This window comes from Lampetra planeri, chromosome 21 (assembly GCF_965212315.1).
Source record: "Lampetra planeri chromosome 21, kcLamPlan1.2.h2, whole genome shotgun sequence".
Taxonomy (NCBI): Eukaryota; Metazoa; Chordata; class Hyperoartia; order Petromyzontiformes; family Petromyzontidae; genus Lampetra; species Lampetra planeri.
In genome coordinates, this window is record NC_136127.1 from 12,104,387 (window position 1) to 12,132,347 (window position 27,961).

At 53.0% G+C, this 27,961-nt stretch overlaps 1 protein-coding gene across 5 annotated transcripts in view; it reads right to left on the minus strand.

Moving 5' to 3' along the window:
• The window catches only part of LOC144724702 (RNA-binding motif, single-stranded-interacting protein 1-like), a 51,136-nt gene extending 29,634 nt beyond the window's left edge, over positions 1 to 21,502 (minus strand). Inside the window, exons 1-5 of one of the 5 annotated variants that reach the window (XM_078604035.1) lie at positions 21,303 to 21,502; positions 8,972 to 9,132; positions 3,847 to 3,879; positions 3,185 to 3,243; positions 2,956 to 3,047 (exon numbers count right to left, since the gene is read on the minus strand). In XM_078604035.1, coding sequence (XP_078460161.1) covers positions 2,956 to 3,047; positions 3,185 to 3,243; positions 3,847 to 3,879; positions 8,972 to 9,132; positions 21,303 to 21,347 — 390 coding nt within the window. In that variant the 5' untranslated portion in view covers positions 21,348 to 21,502. The remainder of the gene's footprint in view (positions 1 to 2,955; positions 3,048 to 3,184; positions 3,244 to 3,846; positions 3,880 to 8,971; positions 9,133 to 21,302) is intronic. The other 4 variants (XM_078604031.1, XM_078604033.1, XM_078604032.1 and 1 more) reach the window with 4 other exon arrangements.
• Between the last annotated feature and the right edge of the window lie 6,459 nt (positions 21,503 to 27,961).

Genomic DNA, 27,961 nt, shown 5'->3' on the forward strand with positions numbered 1-27,961 from the left:
GGCGCTCCCAAGCCCCGCGTGCTCGATTGCGCGCAGCGGAATGATTTATTGTCTCCTCGGAAGTTTGTTCTCCACACGCGGCACAGTGGTGAGCGCACCCGAGTTCGATTCCCACTCACGGCTAACGGTGGCGAATGTCTGAGCCGGACCCCCTACGTTGGCTCGTCCTTAATGAGTACGTGGTGCGATGTGTAGGCGTCAGCACTGGGGAGACAAAGTTGGCCGGACATGGTGTTAGCCACACCACCTTCTTAAGTGCCGTGCTGGCCTTAAGATGTGCTCGCCAACGGCACTTGCCCAAGCAACATATGACAATGCGACATGTCTCTTCTCGCTACGCACACACTGAGAAGGCCTTAAATGGCCACCATCAAATTTCGATGTAAAGCTTTCGTGACTGCAGGGATTCATCTTCTTGGTTCTTTCGGTAAAGTCACGTAGAAGGGAAATAATAAAATAATAAAAATAAAACATAATAAAATAATTCTCACGACGGCTGCTTGCGTTGTGGCCGAAACGTCGTGAGAATTATTTTATTATGTTTTATTTTTATTATTTTATTATTTCCCTTCTACGTGACTTTACCGAAAGAACCAAGAAGATGGCCACCATCAGTTTAATCCTGATTGAGCTATCAGCCTCTTCGAGCAATGAAGTGGATATCACAGACTATACCTCTTGAGATCCCTTCAAGTGACCTGGCTGATGATGATCTTCGTTATCACCATCATTGTCATCAGCCATGATCTATCCACTGCTGGATATATCGATGTATCCTGTAATTAGCATTGCCCTCTCGTTGGCTCTCTGTGGAAGTGCATCCTGCGTCGCGCCAGCCTCACGATCTCTCCAAGCGCTCAATCTGTCGAGGACGGAGAGAGACGGGCGCCCGCCGATCCGTCCGTTTGAATCGGGGAGTCGAACTCCACCGCATTCGGGAGCGAGGACCACGCGGGGCTAATCTGACCTCCGCATACCCCCCCCCCCCATCATTCGTCGGCGGGAAAGAGGCGGGCGGCGTGCACCGGTGTCGGTCGCGGCCCCCTGGCTCGCAGACTCCGAAATAAGACAAATATTTGGGGAGGCTTCAGCCCCTAATTGCGGCCACGGCGTGCGTGCCGAGCGCCTGCCTTTTCTCCGCCTGTCTTGGCATCACAAAGGGGAACGCATTCCTCAGGCGGAACTGGCGGCCCCAGCCGACTGGGGAGCGCGAGCGGAGGTGGGGGGGCCCTCGACCGTAAATAATACCAAACTAGCTGTACACAGAACCCGGCTTGTGTTAACAACCGCGAGGCGCCGCGGCCGTCCTCTCGGTGCCAAAGCGAGGGCTTGGACGAGCGTCGCGCCGGCGGTCGGCGAGGGCCATTTGTGGAGCGATCTCTCGCCGAGCCGTGACGAGCCCGGCTCCGCGCGGACACACGGCTGCTTGTGCGTCCAGACAAAAAAATTCTGTACGCGCGCCCCGACACACGCGCGCGCGGGCACGTGAGGCCTGCGTAATCAATCACGCGAGGAATGCGCGCGCGGTCGGGAATATTGTTCTCGGTGGAGCTTCGTGGACGACGGCGACGAGCGCTCAAAGGAGGCGCACGTTTGGAAGCGCGCCGAGGGACGGGACGGGGATTGTGCGGAGTGATGGACGTACGCAAGTTGGAAGCGTCCTACCGACTTGTTGATGAAGGTTAGCGGGATTTGGGCCGGCTTGGACTATTTTGATGGAATGTACGACGGCCGGCGGTCGAGGCTCAACGACGGACGGAAAGTGGCGGAGAGAGGGCGTCCGTTGCGGAGAGAATGAGTGAAGAAATCGGCTCGTGTGTCGGTTCCAGATGGATCGTTGTCTTCATCCGCCATGCTCGTTACATTTGAGTTAATAATTCACGGCCCCTTCGGGTGATTCTTTTTTTTGTTTGTTTGAGAAAATATGTCTGGGAACATCTGTTTTTGTTTCAATAGAATACAGGCTAATCAACTGTTTATTTTGCGAGCCGCAAGATTAAATTTTCCCCAACTCAATGAGTTTCAGGCTGATGGTAAAGTCACACAGAGAGCTGTGTTATTCGAGAAAAGCTGCGCGGAAACTTGACTTTACCGCCCCCTCCCCCTCCTCCATGAAAAGTCGGAAAAACTTCGGCGAAGAGAATCACCGCGTGAGTAAAATACAAAAAACGAATTACTTGAACAAAACGTGGTGTATGCTAGGCTACCCCGCTTCTCCGTTAATTAATTTTACTCAGAGAATACAATTTTATAATTCCGACCTGTGAAAACGAACTGCGGCCCGCAAACTCGCAGTGTGCGAGCCACTGGGACACCCCACCACTGCCGTGCCAGGACATTTAATTCACCTTAAACGTTATAAACAGTTTGAAAAGTGTCCCTACCTCTCAGCGTTAGCTGCAACACACACACTTTAATTAATCTTGCGTGCAAAGCTTCAGTTAAGGGTTTGGCTCTTTAGAGTAATTTTTCCCCTCTAATTTTGTGACATCGCTGTAAACCCAGCGAACATGGAAAACGTTTGGCCAATGCTTGCTTACCCAGGAAGGCCTCACCGAGTCTCATTGAGCCTCAAGACTCTCTTTCAGGAGCTTATTTTGTTGTCTCTCCCCCCAGCACCTCCGATTAGCGCGCTTGGCTACACACGTGCAGGAGGGTCCTGCCAAGATTTTGCAGTGGCAGGGCTATGATGTTGTTGCTGCTGCTGCTGTGTGATCCCAGTTGAGTAATTTGCGGGTCATTTTTCAGCATTGGGATGTTTGGAGTGTGGGGGGGGGCGGGGGATTGCAAGCCCCTGACACCAACATTGACTAACCAAGAGAAGACGCAAATGTTTTTGCCACTCTTGTTGACTCGAGGCCCCGAGTCTCGGCTAAACCTCCACAGCTCGGCGCCATCGGCCAGCCGACATCTGTAATCAAAATAAAACACGCCGGCGACATCCGTGACCTTTACCTTCGCCATCTGAGCCTGAATCCCGGTTGCCTTGAGAGCAGTCACCGCCTTCTGAGCGGCGGTCGGGCTGTCAAAATCCACGAAGCCGTAGCCTGCGGGGGTCAGAAGAGACGCGAGGGGGAGGGGGGGGTCAATGATCGCGACGTGGCCAACGGACGACATGGTCCGTTCGTCGCCCGTCGTGCAAAATCGTTGATGCTCTATCGGTGACGTGGTTGCCGCTGTGCACCTTTGCATTGGTTGGTGGTCTTGTCCAGGATGGCCTTCGTGGACACGATCTTTCCGTACCTGCAACGAGGAGGAGACGACAGGACACTCGTTGTGTGGTTTGGCCCGGCGGTTACGACATGCGCCGTTAACGCAGACTGTTATCGTTTCAACGTTCCTGGCGAGGTGGGCCGCTGGAGTTTATTGTCGCAGACGCGTGACAGCTGCTGCGGTGAAGCGCGATGGGCCTGAACGTTGGACGGGCGTCAAATTTACCGCGGACGTTGTAACGGCGAGGTACACGGCACGATCCCGTAACAGTCCCGAAGCGAATCCCGTAACGATCCCATAGCGATTCAGAACGCTGCGGTGAGGTTGAGGAGGCTTTCAATCCACGTTGCACAGTTTTAACGATCGCCTGAGTTACACGGGAGCGCCGTCCGTCACGGATATCGGCGCGAGCTTAACCTAGCGAGGCGTGGGAGTCCACATGGTAACCCTCAGAGCCTCGACAGCAAACATTGCAAATGTTATTGTTGTAATAATTACCACTGTTATACGATCACTCGCGAGTGTCGACTGCGAATAGTGGGTGTGGGTGCCATGACGTGAAGTTAGCGAGACTTAGCGGAGGAGGAGGATGATGAAGATGACGATGATGTAAGGAATCTCGATTCAGCTTACCCAGCCCACTCAGGCCCTTTGCAATCTCCACGTCTAAGAGGAAATAACCCCAGAGAACGCGGGAAAAGCACCAAATGAATTTTGTTTTGCAAACAACGCTGTTATAAATAAGGGTGGGGGGAAAACGGTTACACAATTGCGATATATCGAACTCGGGTTGCCACCTGTCCTGGATTTCCCAGGACCGTCCTCTGGTTGAAGAGGCAGCGGCAATCCTGGGAAATCTCAAAGACGACTCCGGAAGTTAACAATCCAGTTTTTTTGTGTTGTCATTTGCGTAGTAATAGTAACGATAAACACACACACACACACCACTCGAGGCAATGCGTGTACATGCAGATCTCCCCCCTCTTCCGCTACTGTGAGGACCACCAGCTTCTGCCCATGATATGGCCTGGGTCTTTTTGTACGTCAGAGGTGGCAACTTAACGGTCAAACGCGCGGGTGCCAGGAATCCATCGGAAATCTGCTGCCACTCCCGTGCTGGTGAGCTCCCGTGCTGGTGAGCTCCCGTGTTGGTGAAAAAAACTCAAGGCGTTCATCAATAGCATTGCCCTAAAGAGGAAGGCTTTACGTAAGAAACGATGTTTCGATCAATGGCCCTTCCGCATTAAGGAGCGATCCAATTTGGTTGATTTGTTTTTTGATCCTGAAAGCCACAACATATTCAGTAATTGACGCAGGCAATGGTCATTGTTCATTGCACGGACGTGACTTTTACGCTGTTCGTCTGTCCATTTAGTAAATGGGGTTGGTGAAGGGGACCGACTCTCGTGAAGATGATCCAATATAAACACGACTTTGGTATGAAGCGGCATTGCTAACAGGCACTTAGCTAGAGAAAACTGGCCACATTTGTCAAAGCGTTAGCCAAAACTTGGAGAGAAAAAAGCAAAGCAAAATGGGACTATTTGCAAATTTGCAAATGCATGTTGCCCTGACAACTCGGTCTCAAATTCCGCACAGCCGATTATTAAATCCTTCCGGAGGCAAACGGCATGTCAGTAAGCGTTACATAACCAACGCGCGCTATTTTTATGAACTTGTTTTAATCCTTGCGGTTCGCGATAACGTTGGTGGACGGCGTCACTGGAAAAACAACAGTTTTGAGAAACAAGGGGAAGCCACCTCAGAGCCATACCCTAGTCCTAGACGTGGGCTTCTGAGAGCGTTTGGTGCGGAGTGTGGAGTGTGGAGTCGTGAGGTGAAGAGGGGAACGATGGGGGTGAAGGGAGTGCGAGTGACGGACCTGCTCTTCGGAATAAAACTTAAGAAGATGAATAATGAGTGATTATGTGTAGTGGACTTTGCTATGACGGCTAATGTTAATTTTTAATATAAACGTAAGGGGAGATTTTTATTGAACGAGGACCAGTTGCGAACGGACGTGACTTTTACGCTGTTCGTCTGTCCATTTAGTAAATGGGGTTGGTGAAGGGGACCGACTCTCGTGAAGATGATCCAATATAAACACGACTTTGGTATGAAGCGGCATTGCTAACAGGCACTTAGCTAGAGAAAACTGGCCACATTTGTCAAAGCGTTAGCCAAAACTTGGAGAGAAAAAAGCAAAGCAAAATGGGACTATTTGCAAATTTGCAAATGCATGTTGCCCTGACAACTCGGTCTCAAATTCCGCACAGCCGATTATTAAATCCTTCCGGAGGCAAACGGCATGTCAGTAAGCGTTACATAACCAACGCGCGCTATTTTTATGAACTTGTTTTAATCCTTGCGGTTCGCGATAACGTTGGTGGACGGCGTCACTGGAAAAACAACAGTTTTGAGAAACAAGGGGAAGCCACCTCAGAGCCATACCCTAGTCCTAGACGTGGGCTTCTGAGAGCGTTTGGTGCGGAGTGTGGAGTGTGGAGTCGTGAGGTGAAGAGGGGAACGATGGGGGTGAAGGGAGTGCGAGTGACGGACCTGCTCTTCGGAATAAAACTTAAGAAGATGAATAATGAGTGATTATGTGTAGTGGACTTTGCTATGACGGCTAATGTTAATTTTTAATATAAACGTAAGGGGAGATTTTTATTGAACGAGGACCAGTTGCGAAGCGAACCGCACGGTCGCACGCCATTTCAACACAACGACGATCGTCACAACCAATTATCGTCTCCGCGGATCGGCAGGGGGCTCTTCGCCACCACCGGCGAGTGATGGCTCGCCGTCGCCCGACCTCCGTGCCATTTACCCGCGACCTCGGCGTGAGAGCCGCGTCTCGCTCTCTCCCTCTCGAAGAAAACCGACACGGCCTTTTGTCCATGCCGGTAATTGTGTCGTGACTTTCTGCCCCTTCCAGGAATGTTACGATCTAACCGCACGCCGGTACACATTCAATATTTGTTTTTTGACTCGGGCGACCTTGAACATGCACGGTGCGCGCGCCGCTCGCAAGTTCCGCTGCCACGGGACCCGCAAAATCATCCGGCGGCTCCTCCGCTGGAGGCAACGCGTCCCGGAATCTCACGCCAGCGATACCCGGCTCCTTAGATTCGTCCGAGAGGAGTCGGAGAAAGAGTGGAGAGAGAGAGAGAGTGTGTGGCGCCTGGCGTTCGGGAAGCACACGAGGGTAGGGTTTGACGTTTGAATCAATGTACATCTTGTTTTGTTGGCTACTATATCTCTCATCTAACAACGCTACCGCCAATAACAAAGAAACGACCGGCAGTGTGAGGTGCACTGATACTACGGTCCTGCTGTGCAGGTGTTTGCGGCTGCGCTGTTCAACTCTCCCCTGTGTTTTCGGGTCGTACCGCCGCGTGCTGTTCGACGCGATGTCCGACGTTTCACTCCACGTGCTGCTTCTCCTGACGCTTGTTGTGAGATCTTTTTTTTTTGAAAGCCAATTTCCTCGCGAACATTTTTGCCGCTAATTTGATTAGCCGCCTAATTGACCCGTTCGCCTTCGTGGCAATGAGGCTTTTTGGCAGCGAGGTATATTTATATAAACTGTACAAACATACGGAAAAATAAAACAGATGTCTCGCAGAAATGGGCTTGCCGTTCCCAGCATTAGTGCAATTATGCAGGGGGGGGTGTCGCGGGGCGGGCGGGCGGGCGTTGATCTGGCAGCGGTTACGGACGCGCCCTGCCACGGCGGGCATGAGTGACGAGAGGGTGGCACCTCGCCAGGCAAAGCGGGCACTGCCGTTGCCAAAGGTTTGTCGAGGAGTGGCTCTGGTTGTGCCGCGCGTCCCGACTGGAATGCGATGCGCCTAACCGAGAGGGAAGGAGTCGTCTTTCCACTGTTTTGGCGTCAATGTCCCGCTCTCTGTTATGTAAGATTACCGCCATCGTTGTCGCTATTGTTGTTGTTATTGCAGTTCTTACAGCATCCTGATGCGTACGCAATGTATTGCTCACGCCACCACCGGTGGAGGGACGCGAAAGGGAGCTCGGGTGAGCCCCTCGAGATAGTATTTCTGGCCTGCTCGTCCACACTAGCCACGCCCCTTGGAAGAAGGTGGAGTTTCCCACACTTTACCCCACCATATTGTGGCGTTCCCATGCACACCGCTGCGTGGACGCAGGCGTGCGGGAGGGATTTAAGGAACTCTCCCCGTTGTTTCAACTGCCCACGGTGGGAGGTGGAATCGAAGCGGCGACCTCCGGATTGGAAGTCCGGCGCGTTGCGAGCCGTCGCGCCACGGAAGTTCGCTTGCACCGCCATGATGGGTTCGACAGATTTCTTTACGTTTTTCAGTTTCCACCCTCAGGCGCTCTCCAGTCTGGACGGGGTTTCCCATCGTGCAAATCACGCGCTCGAATTGGTCCGTGGGCCGAATTCCCCCTTGCCCGTGTCGGAAGAAGGAAACTCTGCGCCGATTTCTCACGATCGCGCCGGGGCAGACGTGCCGATTTGAACCGGCGCCAGACGTCCGTCGCCCCCTTGAAACCCCTCCGCCTCGGTCGCCGCGGAGGCGTCGCTTTGCGCTGCCGCGCCTGGAAGAGCACGCAGCCTCGGCGCGCTCAGTCTTGGACGTGTCATACTTCACCGCCAGGAGCGTAGCCAAGGGAGTGGGGGTGGGTGCCCGGACACGTGTTCCCCCCCCCACCACCGCCCCCCTCTCCCCTCCTCCCCGCTACAGTGCCCTGCCCCCAGGGCCCCCCCTAGACGGCATGTTTTTGAATGCGTGAACGGCTCTGAACAACTCGGGCAGTGTGAGGCTCCCGAGTCGAAGCAAAATATTGCACTTCACATAAGATCCCTGTGGCAGGAGCGATTACACATCGCGGAGACGTGCACATACACACACGCGCCCAGAAAACTTAATATGACCCCAAGACTCGTGTAGGACGGGCCCTACGCCATCGCTGAGCACAACGCTCGCCGTCGATGTTCCTTTCAACGTAAACCTGACGATGACGACGACGAGGATGAATGAAAGCTTTGAATGGACCAACAATCGGCTTTTAGCAGCGTGTCGCAGGGGCGAGCGGGAAAGTGTCATCCTCTACGGTGTGTAGCCCAGAGGTCACTCGAAAGGGATCTCGGAGGTAGCTCTACAATATCCACTTCCGCGGGACCATTCTCTGACACGCCGAGGGGGTTGCACGGCTCTACGATCGTTCATCTTCCGTGACGGCACGGCGCCGGTGGTGCAAACTGGGATTGAATCGTGGACAAAAATATAGAAATATACCAACGTTTCAAATCAATTTGAAACGAGTTAAATCTCGACGAATTCACGTTCTTTCCCATAAGGTGTGTACATCCGTGTCTTTCGCCCCGCGTGTGCGCGCGCACCCGTAAACGAATCTATTGAAAATAATTAAATATTTTTAGCAGGTGAGGCCCACTGAGCTATGTAACTATTTTTCACAATCAACCTGGCCAGATCAACAAAGTGACGTATCACATGCAAATATATAGCAGCAGCCAAATATTCTGAACGCATGACGTTGATTCTAATTGTGGAGGGAAAAACCGGAGGAACCGGAGAAATATCCACGCGACCACGGGGAGAGAGACACGCAAACTCCAAATATACAGCAGCAGGCGTCAGGGTCGGGATCGAACCATACGATCTCCTGTGTACCCGGCGAGATGGTTAACATCTTGCCACCGCGTGCACCCGCGCATGACCCCGTGTGGGCAACGAGGGTCGGTCGAACTTACGGGTGGCACAGCTTGACCAGGTCCTGGTCCGAGGTGTGTGGGGGCAGTCCCCGGATGTACAGGTTGGTCTTGCTCAGGAGGTCATTGCCCGCTGGGCTGCAGGAGCTGCTGGGGGTCCCGGGGCTGGGGGCCAGCGGCGCCGACGCGGCGTGACTGTACGGCTGTCGAGGAAACAATGCAGTGCCGTTGAATACAATGTCATGCAATGTAATCAAATGAATGCAATGTAATACAATAGATTTCTAATGTCATACAATGTATGAAGCTATAACACTTTCTAGTTCCGAAACGGCTGACCTGGTGTCCCAAAGAATATTTAAAAATCTGAGTTGTGTGCCAGTGTGGCTGTGTGTATTAGTGCGCATCTGTATGCGACTGTGAGCGTGCAAGTGTGCGTGTGGATCTGACAGCCTGCACACATTTGTGCGTGTGCATTTAAGTGTACTTGCTACCAGTGGTGTCACGATCGGCCCCTATGCAGGAAGCTCGCGAAGGATGCTACTGGGAAGTTGGAGGCAGTCGCCCTCCAGCAACAATGGAGGGTAGAGGAGCGACGCTCACAACAATCGAGCGGAGCGCTGGGCAGCTACGACGCAGCAAGTTGGCACAGTGGGGAGCAGTTGGTGGAACTGCCAGTCATCTCAGTCAGTCAATCAATGGCACCTGGATCTGTCCCGTGGCCTCCTGCCTGCAGCGAGCCTTGGGCACTTCACGTGGCCTGAAAGTGCACCTAGCCTGGCACAAGCGCCGTGGTGACATCATCGCCACTTCGTGTGCATCTGACAGCCTGTGCAATTGTGTAAGTGTGCATCTGACAGCCTTGTGCACGTTTGCGCGCAGGCACGTGTGCAATTGTGCGTAATAGTGCACGTGCGTAGTGGAGGTGCGTGCATGTGTCAGTGTGTGTGATCGTGTGACAAACTATAGTGGGGAGCGGTAGTGGAACGGTTAGCGCGCTGCGCCATTAACCCTGGCGACCCGGGTTCGATTCCCGCTCACGGCCAACACCAGTGACGATTATCTGAACCGTTCCTGGGTCTCTCCTAGGTCGACTAAGCCTCAAATGAGTACCTGGTGCGGTGTGTAAACATCGTCACTGGGGAGACAAAGGCGGTCGGGCGTGGTACTGGCCACCCACGCCCTCGTGTGCCGTGCCGGCCTTCATAGGTGCTCGCTAACAGCACTTGCCTCTACAGTCTGTTAAGGCTACATGGGGCTTCTCTGTCTTTGTCTTTTGTGTGCCAAAACTATACATACGTGTGCGTGCGCCTGTGCACACACACACACGCGCGCGAGGCTTGATGGATGGGTGATCTCCAAGAAAAGGTTTTGGTTTAAATTAGGTGAATGTTTTTTTCCCCCTCTGCTCCTGGAATTGGTGGTGATTATGATCACGTGGTTGCCACGAGTGCAAGTTCAGAGTGCGGCGTTTGCGGTTCCACACGTGTCTGTCTGGGGGTGATTTTTTTTTTAAACCTATATATTTTTTCGCTAAATAACCCATTACTTTTTGCACTCTTACCGTGCATTTAGATTTTTGCCCGCTGGAAATCCGAGAACGCACCGCAAAAACAGTTGGCGACCTCTGTCGATTCATGCCCGCTCGCCGTGTTCTACACCCCTCTTGCAAGCGCCCTGCGCCTCTGTGCCAAGGAAAGATTTATCGATCCGTCTGAGAAATGCCGCTCGCTTGTTGGAACAACCCCGCGTTATGAAATTATATTTGACGAGAAAAGCAACATAGTTCGGAGGAATAAAAATAAAAGAGGTAAAGGTGCCGCCCTCCAATCGCTTGCTCACGCCGCTGCTGCCAGACGGGGTGTCCCCGGAGCCGTCGAGAGGATATTTTTGACCGACAATTCGACGCTGGCCAGACACGCCTGGACGAGGTTGGAGAAGCCCACACTTCACCTCACCGCACACGTGGAACCGCTCACCGTGGTTTGCAACCCGTTCTACGCCGCTGGGTGAACTGGAGGCAATTGGAGGAGGATGGAGTCAAACCAACGACCTCTACGCGATTGCAAAATCGAGCGCGCTGACCACTGCGGCCCCTGCTGCTGCTGCTGCTGCGTGCACTTTGGAGGCTGCGCACATTCCAGTCCTGCCTGCTTCCCATGGCACACTGAGCAATGCCGCCCTCCTTGCTTCCTGCACGCCCGCCCCACTCACGCGCACGCACGCGCGCACACACACACGCGCATGCATTCCTGTGTGTGTGTGCGCGTGTACGCGTGTGTGTGTTGCCGAGTGCTACGAGGCTGTTGGGCTTGCGTGGTGGGGGACGTGGACTCGCTATCGCGTTGACCATCGCTCGCCCCCTTGGGGTTTTCCCCCCCCCTTCGTCGTGCCGCCCCTTACAACGATCGCCCTTCTTCCCCTCCTCGACGGCGCTTTGGCACCCAAGCCACCTGGGTGGGCCTGGCGTCATGGCCCAATGGGGCCCTCAGCGGGAGCCGCTGTTGTTAAAGAAAGTCCTTGGTGTCTCTGTACATGTATGAGGAACTTCTTTCGCACCGGACGTAGCCAACCGCGCTAATCGTGGGTACTGTACTCACAGCCCTGATGCCGCTGCCATCTGACATCCGAGGCTGCGCGCGAAGGAATTTGAGAACTGACATTTTCTATTGTTTCTAATGTACAAGATGCAAAACGCCGAAAGGAAAACGGCCCGGATGGCTGTCGTGTATTTCTGAACACTCAAACTAACCAAACGAATGTTTACCGTAGTGCTGCACACACACGTGCGGCTGCAGCAGTGGAACAGCGGTCAGCAAAGCTGCGTTTTTCAGTGGCGAGCGATGTGATATCAGGACCGGTCCGACCGCCCCATCCCTTTACCAACCTGGGCTGACCACCGTGGTGAAGTATGGTGGTTCGGGACACTGGAAATAGATTAAATAAAAATCCCACTGCGGACACGGCACAGGGAAGACGTCATCCGTTTGTGGATTGAGAACGGCTGGACTCTGTTTATTTTATTACAGTAAGGCACGAATGTTTAATTCAAATTCCCATCTGGATTTTATTTTAAAAAAGGGCAATTGCTGGCACGTTGGTGCTATTCTATATTAAGTCTAATTTGGCCGTGTACCGATTGTGTCATCCTAGTCATTCCGCTTGTTCTTCTCATGCAATGTACTGTAACGGTTACAACTTACATCTTCAGATGCAATATTTATGCATACAGTGTGAATATTTGTTGTTCATGTATATAAAGTACGGGTGGGATGGGGTGGGTGGCGCGCAACGATTAGCAGCAAGGCACCCTGCACTCAACAGCAACAGCAACAAAAAGCCCCAGCGACCTGAAAATTAATTTCCGGCCACGGCTCACAATCGGTGCCGAGTGGCATTTTAACCGCTCCTGGACCTCCCCGTTCTTCCCCAACCCGCACTGTCACGGCGAAGTATGGTTCAAACCAACCCCCCGCGTGACTGAGATGGCCTTCAATACAGCGGTGGACTGACACGCGGCCGTAAATTACTATAATTCTATCACTCGAGATTCGGTGACACAGTGGCCCGATCTCGTCGCATCTCGCAAGCGGCAGGGTGGCCATGCTCGTCCAGAAGGCTTCGGCGGGTCCGGCTAACATTGCTTACGCATCGAGAATGGCTCACTCGGACCGGCTCGCTGAGGCTGTCGACGAGAGCCTCGCTATTAGGGGCAAGTCCCCGGCTAAACTGCCCACTTATCCTGCCCTCCCTAACCTATCCGTGACGGTGACATCGCTCCCGCAGCACGATCTGCTGCAGGAGCCGTTCCGCTCTTTGCGAGGCTGATCTTTGAAACTGTGGCTTGCTCGTTTGCGACCGCTCGCTTTCAAGGGGGCTCGCTGCTCTGGGTGCCCTCTGCCTCGCGTTGACGCCCGTTTATGGAGAGACGGCGGTCGATGCGTAATTATGGGGCAGCAGCAGCAACTTGCGAACCGCGTTCTGTAAGCACCGGTGGCGTCACGTCAAATTGACGAATATAAATGTGTATTCTTAGATGCCGGATATATGTGTGTGCGTGTGTGTGCGCGCGTTGAACTTCTTTCGCACCGTACGTAGCCAACGGTGCTATGATTATATAATCGGAGGTGCGAACGAATCAAACTGACAATTCTTCCAAATTCGCGTAAGGAGGGGTTTAAGTTCAAATAAAGCAAAAATGACAGCCAATTATCAATCCGGCCTTCTCTCATGGGGGGGGGGGGCTCTTTGACCATACTTCACCACGCTCGTAAATGTACGATCAGTGAAGGCCTGGGCACTGGTTCAGACGCGACCCGCCACGCCTCCACCCCGCGTCTGGCAATCGAACTCTGCTAAACTGCCGGATTCGTATCTCGGTGCGCTAACCACTCCGCCACCGCTCCCCACCCCAAACCCAACCCCCCACCACTGTGGCTCAACATCCATTACGGAAACACAAACCAGGCCGACGAGGAGAAAGGACGGTGGAAAAGACAGTAGGGTACAGTGCAACAGCTGAGCGCCACGCGGAGGCGCTGGGCATCAGCCACGGCAGATGTTCACGCGCTGGGTGGAGGGGTGGTGGGGGGGTTGCCACCTCTGAGCAGCAGCAGCAACAACAACAACAACAAACCAGGACAACAGATCCCTGGGGAAGAGGAAGGTGATCTCACAATACCGTGCCAGAAGAAGGGAGAACTATTCATGAATTCATGGTCTTGAGTGGTGCGTGTGATGATTGCTGCTGCTGCTGCTATTACGCAAACCGACAAAACCCGGGGATTGTGAATGTCACATGAAGACGGACAGATGTCCCAGGACAGCAGTGACACTGTACACCTCCCTCAAGATAGCGGTCCCAGGGAAAATCGGGACAGCTGAGACCGGAGTCATGACTTTAGAACATCATCACGTATTTGGTGATGCTGCAGCTGCACTGGCAGTGATGCTCGATGCACAAATTACATTAAAAACCCAATACATTCGTTAATAACACCGCTCCAAACAAATTACTTAGTATAACAGGCAACGTTTTGGCCAATGGGCCCTGAATTTATTTTAAAAGGCAGTGTTGTTGACAAATGTGTCTCGTCCTAGACTCGGCCATTGCCCTAAATGCATTGACTCCAGCGCCTTGAGATCAATTCGTTTAAATGCCCTGCGCTAAATGAAAAGCAACACCGAATGTGCCCAAAGAATCAAAGTTTCGAGCACTGCTTATTACCCGCTCCGACTTGTTCATCGTATGTGCGTACGTACGTTTAACTTCTTCCGCACCGTACGTAGCCAACCGTGCTAATCGGAGGTGCGAATCATAAACGGACATTGCCAAAAATAAATGCGACGGAAGCTGAACATGCGGTGAGAGAGAGAGAAGAGAGGGGGCACGCTCCGAACTAGACAAAGCAGCAGCGAGAGGGGAAATGTCCATCAGAAAGGAAATGCAAATTCGAGACGTCGTGGTGACTGTTGAGGAGGTGTAAGTGGGACGATGGCCGGTGAGTGCTGACAGTGGCAGCCAGAGGAGGAAACGCCGCTGAGAGATAACACCGACCGGAGAGGTGGAACGGTGAAATCGGCTCGTGCGACCGGTGCCCGACGGATTGTTGCATCGTGAGAGATGGCGATGGCCTGGATTGATCATGGCTGATGATCATGGCTGCAGTCACCAGTGGCACTGGGGTCATCGGGCATTCTCTTGGTAAGCCGGTGCTGGACTTGGGCAACCGGTCACTCACACACGGTCAAACTTAAATTATTCACCAAATTCCAAGATTGGCCGATTTGGCCCAACGGCCTAACCCAAAGCTGCTGTGATCACAGCTTAATATTTAACGCTAATTTAACTGAAGAACTCTCATCAGTGGTGGACGAAGCACGGACGGCTCTGGGGAAGGGCTGGGGCCTAGAACGTCAGTCCCACCTGGTGATGTGCGTTTGATTCCCAGCCACGGCTACCATCAGTGGCAAGTGACAACTGAACTGCTTTTCAGCAACCCCCCCCTTCACCAACCCTGTACTGATCAGCGTGGTGAAGTGTGGTAAAAAACCCACTGAAAATGAAGTGAGGGTTATACATTTTGACTGGTATTGCACGCAATGCAATATCAAATCTTAGTTACATCCATAAGAGGTTTTTTTTGGGTTAGATTGCAATCTAACCCAAAAAAAACCTGTCATGGATGATATTGGTCGCGAAAGCCTACGTGTTAAACTGACCTTCGTTACAGCTTGCCTTGTTGGCTCTGCGGTCCTCTCCGGAATGCTTTCTCAAAAGGCGATTTTTTTTGACATTTGCTGAAAATTCCGCGCGAGTCGCCGAAAACCCCTCGGCAGCCGTGCGGAGTTCGCCGAGCGACGAGCGGCAGCTACGACGCCGCCGCCGCGGCAACTTCCCCGGTCTCACGACGCGCGCGACGTCGGTGTCGCCCGGGGAGACGGCGGCGAAAGCGGCGAAATTGCGCTGCCACGGCAGACGGCGCTAACGCGTCCACTCCCCCACCCGCCCGCCCTGTGCTTGAGATCCCCGTGAGCCCGAATCGTGACGAGTTTGAGAAACAAGAAACGCATTTACCGCGCCGACGCTCGCATTGTCGCCGCCGCCACTGCCGCCGCCTATAAAGGGGGGCTGCGATCTGCCGTCAGGCATTCCCGTTTAAAAAAAGAGTCACCGTGAAAACGAGCCACTTCAGTGCCGTTTGAACCGGCGCTTTAACGTGGGCAGCGCCTCGCGCGCCGCACTGGGGAGCCGCCGTGGCGGGCAGCCTCAGGTGGGCCTCGTCGCGACGCCGTGCCCTACCCCACCACTTCTGTGCGTGTGCAAGTTGAACTTCTTTCGCACCGTACGTAGCCAAGCATGCCAATCGGAGGACTCGTGACATCCGAGTCACGATTCCCAGTACCGCGGAGTGGTGGGGGGGCGGGGGTGCTGCTGGGGATTTTCTCCTCTTCGTGACTTTCCCCTTCCGTGGCCGGTTCTCTAGACAACACCCACTGTTGTCCCACCACATGGACTCGCACGTTTACACGGAGACCCACGGTCGCACGTATCGTACTTGCACGACCCCTGAGACTTCCTTAGAAAAACACAGACTTACGTAGAGGCCCAACAATTTATACAGTGTAGGCATCCTTAAGAGACCCATTTTTAAATTACACCGAGACCTCTGCACTTACAAAGACTTGCATAGAGACCCATAGACTTTTCATTCTTATTATAAAACAAATAACCATTTCTGTGTAGGAATATTAAAAGTCCTGGGGTTTTGTTATCTTCTATCAGTTACCTATCAGGACGATGCATTCACGTGTAGTTCTCCCCTCTCCGGCTATTGTGAGATAATTCTTCTTCTTCCCCTGATATGCCCCAAGGTTTTTTTCTGTATGCAGAGGTGGCAAATCCTAGCGAGCGAGCCAGCCTGCCAGCAAATTGTTGGCTCGGTGGTGGCAAAGGCTGTTCAGTGGTGGTGGCGATGTCTGTGATGGCGACACGCACGCACACACACACACGGGCCTCTCTTGTAACCGCCAAGGGAGTGGTGTGCGTTTCCTCTCGGCTTCCTGACGGACGCAGCTGGAGCGAATGCTTAATTCATTGGCAATGGCCGTGTCAGTTTGGCACTTTCATCGTGTGGGCAGTGCCGGATTGTAACCCCTGGCAGCCACACACAATGGGGCCTGGCTTTCCGCTCTGCCCCGTGTCAGGAGGTCAGTCTCCGGCAATTTCCTATCGGGGTCAGAGGTCGCGAGGGGGCCCCCATTTCTTTTCCACTGCGCGCCCACTCGTTGTGCGGCTGCCGCTGTGCTCGAGACGCCTCCTTGGGCAACCAGTCTTGCAAAGGCCCCCCTTAGATCGCACAGATTGCCCTGGAGGTTAGTTCACGCGGCATGCCGCAGGCCCTCGGACGAGTCACAGCAGCATTGTGCAGAGCCTTGTGCAATGTGCAGAGCCTTGTGCGACGTGCCAACAGAAACCGGAATTGTGTGGGCGCGTGCGTGCGGACCGATAAATAACAATTGCCGATTCACGAACTCCGTCGCACATCTACTTTAATTAATTTGATTGCAAATGTGTTGCTCTAAATGTTGCGATTACACGCGCCTACACGAGCAACAGCATCAAATGTCGGTATATGTAATGATTACGACGATTATAATTTACAGAAGAAGGCCTCTTCATGTCGCTGAGTGTGACCACGCCAGTCAGTGGAGGCCGGTGTCGGCCCTAGCCGGAAATCGAACACAGGCTGCCGGGGCTTGTTGCACTGTACGCTAGACCACCGATTCGCCAATATTGGCGTACTGTACTGTGATATGCGACCAAATATTTTGCGTGCTTCCTCGCGTCTCGGTTCGCTGGGCACGCGAAATGAGACTTTGCGGTGAATTTTAACAACGATACATTTTGAGTCGAGAGCTCCGCTTCATCTCTTGCTGCGTTCACCAAAACTTTGTAGCCGACGTCCCGGGAGGCACTGCTGAGATGGGGAAGCAGCACCTCGCGTAAAAACGTAGAAAAACATTTTTTGCATTTTTATCTCAAGACTTTTATAAGTTCGTCACAGGACTCGGGTTGCCATCTGTCCGCGGTTTCCCCAGGATCATCCTCTTCTACGAGGAGATAGATGTCCTGGAAAATCAGGATATTAAACTGGAGCAATCCGGTGAGCTATAAAGCCCTTTTCACAGAAGTCCAGTAAATCTGTAAACCTACTCAGGATATGAAAGTACCGTGTTTTTTTGTCGGTGACGTAACGCTGCAATGCACCGATCAAGACAATGCATTCACCGTGTCGTTCTCCCCCTCTTCCGGTACCATGAGATATGATTCTTCCCTTGGACACATCTCGGGATTCTTCGTACCCTCTGGATGTGGCAACCCCTGACAGGGGCCGCCGCAGAGAGCGGGGCACGAAAGGTGCCTCGCATACAAGAGGGGGCCCCACAACGGCCCTGCTGTTCAGTCGCTCATCAACGAGGGGGCAGCCGCGTGGCCTTCTGCCCTTGGGCCCACGTGAACCTCTGGGCAGCCCTGACCCTGGTCACAAGACCGCAGCCTCTCCCCGACACTGCCCGCTTCGAGATTCGCACGGGTCGGGTCCCAAGACTTTCAACAGCGTCGCCCCTGGCGGCCGTCACCACGGCCCAACAGCCTCCACGTTCACGATTAACGGGGGGGGGGGGACTACCGCCTGCCCATCCCCCATTAGCCACATAACGAGGTTAGAACCTTCCTGGACGATGCCCGGGTTGCGCGGGGAGCTGCGGGGCACAGTGCTAACCCGGCCAGTTCAATGATTCTGCGACTCCTCCATCCAGATCGAACTCTCTTGTGGGCTCATCCTGATAATTGCTCGAGACGTCACCTGCTGAGCTGAATGAGGAAACTGTTCATTTATTTATGCGCTTGTTTTTTAAGATGGCAGGCCCAAGTGGTTGCCTCTAACGCACGCCGGCTCACGAGCGCGTTCCACTCCGCTCATGGGCAGCGGTAGGACAGTGGTTGGACCACCGCGATACGAGCCTGGAGCTCGTGGATAACATCAGTAGTCAATCTATGAACCAGTCCTGGTCCCCTCCTAGGTCGGTTCAGCCTTAAATGAGTACCTGCCGCAGCGTGGTACGGGACGCACCGCCCTATCGTGTGGTGGCTTTCATAGGAACATTGGAACTATAACAGCACTTGCCCCAAACGTCTATATGTCTATCGGGTAACCTTTGCCTTTGTGCGTTTCAATGCAATACATCTCAGTCAGTTAACCCGTAACACTTGGGCCTGTGTCACGACCTCCTGCCAGGGAGCCTTCAACACTTGAAATGGCCTCAAGTGCACCTACACTGGCACAAAGGCTGTGCTAACCTCACCGTCACTTAGTGGCGCATGACGCGTGTTGTTGTTGTGTTTAATTGTATTGTTGGGTCTCTGCTTCTGGGCAGTTCTACGATCCAGAATGTAAATTTCCAACACTCTAAAGATTGTGGGATAATCATTAGTGTAATCACGAAGAGGCTTTTCAACATGGGCGTAGCGTGTCAACCAATTAGGGTCGCAATTCAAAAATAACCCGTGTATCTATCTTGCTTGACAGGGGTGAGAGATACTCGTGAAGTTGGTTCCATACTCGGAAGGAGCCAAATACTTCGTCACCCACGCTGGGATGGTTGACGGTGCATTCCGCTCCGATTGTGCGTCAAACCATCGACCCATTCCACGAATAACCCACATTTGCTTAAACTGTAAGTTATCATGATTAGATTTGTTTTGAAATCGTGTCTCTGCGGTTATCTCAAATTTGCGGAACTGTCCTCTATGCAGTTGCTTCAATACCGAGTATTAAAAAAAATCTTTGCAACCGTAGCTGGGGAAAAAACTAATAAAAAAATCCCACATTGAATGCGAAAGACCCGTGACGGATCGTGACGACCTTTGGGGGAAACCTTCAACCGGCAACGGATAAATGACGGCCGGCGATGACGTTGCCGAGATGATTGTTCGATGATCTAGTTCAACGTTCCCTTCACAGAACTGCAGTCCCTCCGTCGCACGCACCCCGTGCACCGTTTGCATTTCCTTACCGCTCTCGCCGCCTTGCAGCGCAAAGTGTGGAGCATTATGAGCAGTAGCTGAATATTGAAAGCTGGTGGGGGGGGGGGGTTCATCCAGCAGTGGATCGACCATGGCTGAAGATGATAACGATGATGAGTGTTTTTTTTCGCAGGCCACAGTTTCTCTGCTCGAAGCTGTCACTCCACGTAGCTCGTTTGTTAAGTCTAAAGGAAGTCTGCCGGTCAAAGTGTGTTTTGCCGATCTGCCAACAGGCTCATCAGCGTGAAACATCAGAGTGCAATTTCCCATAACTTTGCTCCCCGCTCTGCAAGGCGATTGCCCACGACTTAAAGCGCGCGAGAGGCGAGCAAAAAACAAATCTGCTCGCGTTTTCTTTCCGGTAAAATTTCCCCCAAGATCCTGTTGTCGTGAACCGTGCCGTGGACACGGAACGATGTGTTGTTCATACGGCGAACACAAGTAAGCTCGTGTTTTTTCACGAGACGCATTCATCATCATCATCGCGCTTCGTCGTTCAAACACCAGGTGGGAATCTGTCAACACGAAGCGTCTCCTTCAAATGGGCTCCGGGTGACATGGCTTGCAACGCAGGAATGAAGACAATTGCACAACGACGAACGTCAAAAAGAGCAAATGCTTCTCACAGTGTATAGTTTAGAGGGGGTAGATCGGGGGGTAGGGTTGATATTGTATCTACTTGAAAATCGATTTTGGTATTCGGAAAATCAACGGTCCCAACGTAAGATCGGACAATTGCAGTGAGCACTTGGGCGAGTTGAACCGCATCAAAACAACAAGCGTCGTCTCGATATCTTATTTGTAAAAGGGAATGGCAGGGGTGGAGGGCTAAAATCCATCGAAAAATCCAGAAAATATCCGAAACAACCAAAATAAATAAAAGCCAATACGAATACGTTTAATATATTACAGCACATCTAAATAAGGCCAGAATAATTTAGTATTTATAATAATAAAATAATAAAATGAACATCTGCTTTGTGTGCGAGGACATCGTGTACGCGCCTGGGAGTCATCTGGAGCAAGCTGTACCCGCTTTCTACCAGCTTTCACGGCACACTCCTTGGGAGGCAAATCACTCGGTTTACTGATCGTGGAGATCATTTACTTTTAATTGCATGGCTCGGCTTGAGACTCAGAGCAGCTGAAGACTTTTGTCTCGGCCTGGCGTATGAAGTTGAACCCAACAACGTCTGGGTGGAGGGGCGAGGGTGTGATTTTTAGAAGCCAACATTTCCAAAAAATGTTTTTTTTCCCAGCTACAAGTAAAACTAAAAATGTTTTATTTTACCAGGTAAGGCCCACGGAGCTATGTAGCTCTTTTTCAGAAATGACCTGGCCACAAATGATAGCCCATAGAAGTGGCTTATCACGTGGAAATGTATGGCAAAACTCTCTAAACGCATTATCTAAATGTGGAGGGAAAAACCGGAGCACCCGGAGAAAAATCCACGCGACCACGGGGAGAGAGAGAGAGACACGCAAACTCCAAATTTACAGCAGACGCCAGGGTCGGGATCGAACCCACGACCTCCTGCAGACCAGGCGAGGTAGTTAATCTCTCCTAGCCACCGTGGCGCCCTCATGAAGTAACATTTTGGGGGCATGAAAGTAGCATTCATGCCCTCCCACACCTCACAGTTTTCTAGCCGTAGTATAATAATATCACCATCAATACGTCACATCACTCACGACTCAATTGACGGCCATCTCAACGAATTCGTAAGTCTGTGCGGAGCGTAAAAGTCAAAAAAACACACACAAAGCGGACGAGTGCGCCCTTACCGGCTTGCTCGAGTTGACCCTGTTTGGGCCCTGTGGCAGAATCATCTTCCCTTCTTCTCGACGACGCCGCCGCTCCTCCTCCTCCTCCGTGCCGCGTGTGCGCGCGAGAAGAGCGATTCTCCGTGCGCTACCGCTGGGGCGAGGCGCGCGAGAAGAGCGACCGCCGCTGAGATGGGGCGAGCGATGGAGCGGGTGGGCGGGCGGGCGGGCGATGGAGCGAGCGGGCGGGTGGGTGGGCGGTTTCCTGGGCGGCCCGCGCGGTGCTGTCCACAGTTCGGTGCAGGCTGCCGGGTGGATGGGTGGGTGGGGGAGGTTGTGGCGATGCCGACAAAACTTGGGGGCGATTGTGGCGAGGCGCTGTGCTCGGACAAGCTCGGGGGGGGGGGTGGGGTTTGTCGTCACGCACTCTTCGCGGGTCTCTTTCCCCTCGTCGGTGGTGGCGAGTCGAGTCAGTCGACGGCACGGAGACCACCTCCGCTGCTCCTCCTCCTCCTTCTTCCTCCTCCTCCCCTGTAACCACCCCTTCCCCCCGTTGCCTTCTCGTCAGAGTGGCCGGGCGTGCCGCGGAGCGAGCGAGCGAGGGAGCGCGTCACTGAGTCGGAGCCGACGCCGTCAAACACAACTTCAATTACTTGAGCCTCCTCTCCATTTAGCCTCGACGCTTCGCTGATCTGTGGCGTTTCCAAGTTCCACCTACCCGGGTCGTACCATTCGCCGAGGCGAGGTCGGAGGGGTGTGCGCCGATGCAGTTGAGAAATAAAACGCTCGGCGTCACGGGGCCCGTCCCTTAACGGGCGAGTCAAATTTAGCCGAACGGTCGTAAACAACAACAACAAACACCCCCAAAGCAGATGAGTTTCGATGAGTCACCCAAAAAAATCCCATTGATCGGGGTCACGGAAGCCCGCTTTGGATACGGTCCGCTCGCAAGCAAACGCTGCGAGTGGTACGGTCTCGCCCACATAGCTGGAATTCCTCGGGTCACATGACTGCGTTTAGATCATCAAAGCCGCGTGGGGCGGGGAGTGCACGCGAGGCGCACGGAGCGCGAGCTGGCCACTCCGCCCGGGACACTCCGCATGGGCCCCTTCGGCGTGGCCCAGCGTGGCCCAGCGTGGCACAGCGTGGCCCAGAAGAATAATTGGGGGGGGGGGGGGGTGGTAAGGATTCTTCGTCCCACGCAATGTGCACGGCATTAAGGGAGCTCTGTGTGGAAGGGGAGCGCGCGCGAGCATCCTCAGCGTGGCGCAGAAGAAGAGGAGGAAGGGGGGGGTCACACGCGATGTGCAGGGCAGTGAGGAAGGGAAACGAGCGGAGATGCACTTCTTTCGAACTGCTTTTGCCGTGTGTGTGTTTCGTTTGTCTTCCCCCCCCCCAACACTCCGATGAGCACGGTTGGCCACGTGCGGTGCGAAAGAAGTTCAACTTGCAGTACGCACGCACAGCACGCGACGCATGCCAACGCGCGTAGTCGGAGTTGTCCAGGAAATTAGATGACGGGGGAAGGTTGACAACGAGAACGCGTCACCAAGGTGGCGCTGGTCGCAAATACGGTGTGGTGACAACAGCGCCTTTTATGATCTGGCGCGATGGTTATGGCGATTCATGGTTCCGCTTTTAGTCTCTTATTGCCCCTGTGGGGATTGGTGCTGCTCCTGGTCATACGAACGACGATGAGGTCGGGGCTGTCTCGGTTAACGCCACGACGGAGCACTTCATCGCAAAGTGAACCAATGCCCGGAGAGGGAAACGAAACTCATTCACGGTCTTATCGCCTTTGTATGGGATCATGACCTCTCAACGCATTAGACATTCCAATCGGAAGTGTGAGCAAATATGAAACACACGCTTAAAAGATTCCTCATCGTCATCAACGTCAGTCATTGTCTATCCGCTGTTGGATGAATGCCGCTTCCCCGCGGTGCTGCGGTGCCACAGTCCGTCTCGTTCGCCTGAGCTGATCTCATCTCTCCATCTACACGGCGGCCGTCCTTTGAGGCGCGTGCTCCCTCCTTTGACTGTCATTCCACCACCAGTCTCGTACGTTGTGCCATCATCATCACGACGATCGTTCCTTCTAGCGATGGGGCGTCCTTACCCACACTCAGTGAATGTTCGTTGCAGTCCCTGCAACAACAAAACACCACTGCGCCTTATGGAAAACATTTATTGTTTTCATATTAATATTTTTTAAGAGTTTCGGTTTTAGCACAGCGCGTACGGTACAGCGTTTGGAACGGAACGCCAATATTCTGAGACGCGTACAATGCTATGTATACAGGGGGCCTTCATTGGGTCTTATTGGCGCATCAGATACGGGCCATCCCTTTGCACGAATCCCGTAATCCCGGCCAGCTGCGTGCCACGGGACGCTGCGGCTGCGGCGCTCTCTGTGCCTGCGCTCGGCCAGCCCCGGAGGAGTTTCACTCCGCAGGGGCGGCGGCGGCGAGCGCTGTGGGAACCGCCCTGCTTGGCCAGTCGGGGTCAGAGCCCTCCTTCCTGTGCTGGGGCCTCCGGGCAGCAGCAGCGGCAGCGGCGGCGGCGGCGGGGGCGGCAGTGGGAGCGGGGAGGAGGAGGTGGTGGTGGTGAGACAATGGAAAACACACATCCTCATCCCCCCCCCAACCAAACAGCACGCAGCAGCGTCCCCGCCAACCACCCGACCACCCCCCTTTCCTCCCCCCTCCCCACCCTGCTACACCCAACAACCCCAGCCCGAGCAGTGTAAATAAACACGAGGCAGATGTCGGATCGGGTGTCCAGGACTCTCGACTAAAACTGCACAAATGCAACTATACGTGCATGTCATTATCGAAGGGCATAGGCAATCTACTGCTGGATGAAGGCATCCGCCCCCCCCCCCTCAAGCTGTTGACGTCCTTCACGATCCTGTTGGAATAATCCATCGAGCACACGAGCTGATTTTATCGCTTCGTTTCCGAGTTGGACATCCTCTTGGATGTATTCCATTCCTTGGCCACCACTGTATTTTTTAATATAAATACAGTGCATTTGCTCTGCCAATGTATGTTTAATGAGCTCTTGAAGTGTATGAACAATGCTTTTTATTTATCCAGGAGAGGCTCACTGAGTCTCATGTCCAATATTTCTGAGGGTCCCGCTACATTGGGATTTTTGGCCAATTCCATTCATGAGAGTGTTTTGCTTCACATGGGTTGGATACCCGAGAGCCTGGAGAACCACCACACATACGAGTGGGTGACACTCAAATGTTCGCACGGATAGATTCAAGAATCTGTCCACCCAGCGATATGGATGGGAATCTATCCAGAATCTATTTTAAACCGCCATCTCTTAGCCCACCGGCATCCCAAGCCTTCGACCACTGTTATTCCTAGTCAGACAGGTCTCCCCATCGTCAGTGCAAGCCCAGGCACAAACTCTGTTCTCGCTTCCGCGACCTGACAAGACTGCGAGCACGTTCGCAGCGGTTTGGCGGAACCATCAGATGTAGTGGCGGCTCTGCTCACCATTTTCTCAGGCCGTGCGCGCATTGTGAGCTAAAATTATAACCGCGCCGATTGTGCGAGACCAACCCAGCATCTGGCCGCCCGGTGCCAAATTCTGAGCGCCGGGACAATGCGGCGATGGTTTATTTTGAGCGTCCTGCGTGGGTACAGCCAGCAACGCTTTGAACCTCCTGAACCCATGAAAATAAACAGGGGGTGGGCCACTTCAACCACGAAAGGGCCATGTGGGCTAATTGAGGGATGGCTGTTGATTCCACGGGATGCTGGCGTGGTGTTTGATGGTTAGCGCACTCGACTTGCAATCCAGAGGTCGCCGGTTCGATTCGAATCTCCCAGTCTTCTGTGCGGCAGTTGAAAAGAAGGTTGTAAGTTTTTTTTTAATCCACTCCCCCACCCCCTGCTTCTCTCCACTCAGCGGTATGGGGCCGTCCATATGTGACGTCACGCACCTAGGGGTTGGGGAGTCAGATATTTGTGACGATGTGTGATGAGAGGGGGGGGGGTGAGAAATGTGACGTCACATCAAAATGCGCAACTTGAAATAAATATAGACAACACGTTCTACTTCATTAAATAGACTTTTTGAATAAATGTTTTATCCTGCAACATCAGAGTGCAGCGCCACATTAAATACGCACTACAATGACAATAGTTTAAAGCGATTTGAAGCATGTTTTATTTTAAAAATGGAAATATGGTTTTGAGGGGGGGGGGGGGCAGAGCTTTGTGACGTCATATTTGAGGGGGGTCTGACTTTTTGTGACGCCATGTGACGAGGGGGGGGGGGGGAGTCAAACATCGTCCAAAATCGCGTGACGTCATTTATAGACGGCCCCTATGGATGGGTACAACAGAGTCGATGGTGGGGTACAGTGTGGGTACTCACACCGCGTCCAAGACGTTTGGCCAGTGTGGAAGAGTAGGCCAAGGATACACTCTGGAGGGCCCCTTTAAGAGTTCCCACTAGTGCAGGCACCTTGGCCTGTAGCGGCATTGCAAAATGATTGCAGGGCTGCACTTTTACCGTTGATGATTCCAGTATGTGAGCATTGGTCTGATGAAAGTCTCGGATATTTTGCGCGCCGTAAATGATTTTATAACACTACAATAATAATGATGGCAATATACAGCCCTTTGTCAATCTGCTGCTGGATGAAGGCCTCAGAACACCATGTCGGTCACGGCAGTTGTTTGACCATACTTCACCATGCTGGTCAGTGTCGTAGGGTCGAGATGTCAGTCACGACCTCGTGGCACAAATTGATGGTAGCCGTGGCCAGGAGCCGTAAATAGCACAGCGCGCTGACCACAGCGCCACCACTCCACATTAAATCTGTGTTTTTTATAAATCGTATCGTGTGTGCTGCCACCCTCCCTAAGGATTGCACCGAACGATATGACAACAAATTCTGGCGTAATTATATCACCAAAATATAACCACTCAAACGGGTGAAACAATACACGCCACTGTACAACTTGTGAGTAAGTACAGGGCGATCCATTTCTAGCTACACCACTGATTTTTCCAATGCTGATAGAATTCTTGCCAAAGAGATGGCTGGCTCCCTTTCGCACGGAGGAAAGAGTGAGGATGCCAAGTCGGCTTCAACGAGGTTGGTGGGAGACGCGTAGAGGCCTTGAGACTAAACTGTTGTTACACGCTTTCTTTTAACTCACTCTGTCTGTTGTTGTTGTTGTATCCTCAAATGTTGTAACTCGGTTTTAACTCACTTCCCAATGTGGTATCGACTGCAAATTTGTTATACTTATGTCATACTGAAGACAATACTATATTATATCATTAAAACAAATATATATATTTTTATAAACTATATTTTGTATATGTTATGTTTCGGCTTGGGTCTAATGATCCACGTTATGGGGCACAGGGGCGGCCCTGAAAGTCGCAACGCTGGCTCCCGCCGCCGCCGCTCGAACTCAGAGAGGGCCCTGCACGGGACATTCTGGTGGAGTCTTCTTGGAGGCTCTTTCCAACAGGACACTCCACGCGTGTCAGGAACACATCTCGGGTGCGCGTCATGCAAACCCCCCCCTCCCCCCATCAGCATTTCCTGAACGAGTGCATTCCGGTCCCATTGTCTTGGGTCACCGTCGACGTACGTTTGAGCAAATGTGACTGACTAACAGCAGCGGTTACATCCTCATTAGGACTCATCAGCACAGCGTAGTCACCAATGCTCACTTCTGCGAAGTCTGCTAATGCTGAACCATAAAAGTTGCTGTGGAGTATTATGGCTTTTCCAGCCTGCACTATTATCCCCTTGTGATGGTGGGAGGGCGTTTCTCACTCATTTACACATTCGAGCTTCCACGCCGGCTATAAAACAACGTTGCAAGAGGTGACGCTCCCCGTGTCACTGGCGTCTGTGCGTGCGGCTGCCCACGCACAGACGCCAGTGACGCGTGGAGGCGTGCGCTGTGTCCGCGTGTTTCATGCGACAAGCGGCGGTGCCGTCGTTAGCGCGTTGCGCTACAAACCCAGCCACTCGAGTTCGATTATCTGAACCGGTGCTGAGCACCTCCCCCCCTCCCTTAAGGTCGACTCAGCCTCAAATGAGTACCTGGTGCGATGTGTGAACATATGTAAAACTCGCCGCTAGGGAGACAAAGACGGTCGGGCTTGGGTGCTGACCACCCACCCTCCCTCCCCCTCTTGTGTGCCGTGCCGGTCTTCGTAGGTGTTCGATAACTGCCCTTGCCCGCAAAAGTCGGCGAAGGCTATACGGGGGTCTTTGTCTTTGTGTTTACGCTTGCGCTGGCTACAGTGGCTGAATAAAGCTGCTGACGTCATCGCGCGTATACGGTCACCACAGACCCGCCCCGGTGATGCTCATTCAGAACACACAAAGGCAAAGATACGCCGTGTAGCCTCCTACACACTCTTCGGGCAAGTGCGGGTAGCGAGCCCCACATTTGAAGATACGAAGGCGTGGGTGACATTCACCACGCCTGGCCGCCTTTGTCTCCCGAGTTACGATGTTTGCTGTCCTATACAGAACGCACGCAACGCACTCGGCACACGAACACTGATCATCTTCTTCCTCCTCTTCCTCCTGCTTTGTCCGCGTTGTTCGACCCTGCGGGTGAGACTTTGCAGGGTAAACAAGCGTAACAACAACAATATAATTGCGCGAGAATCAAACACGA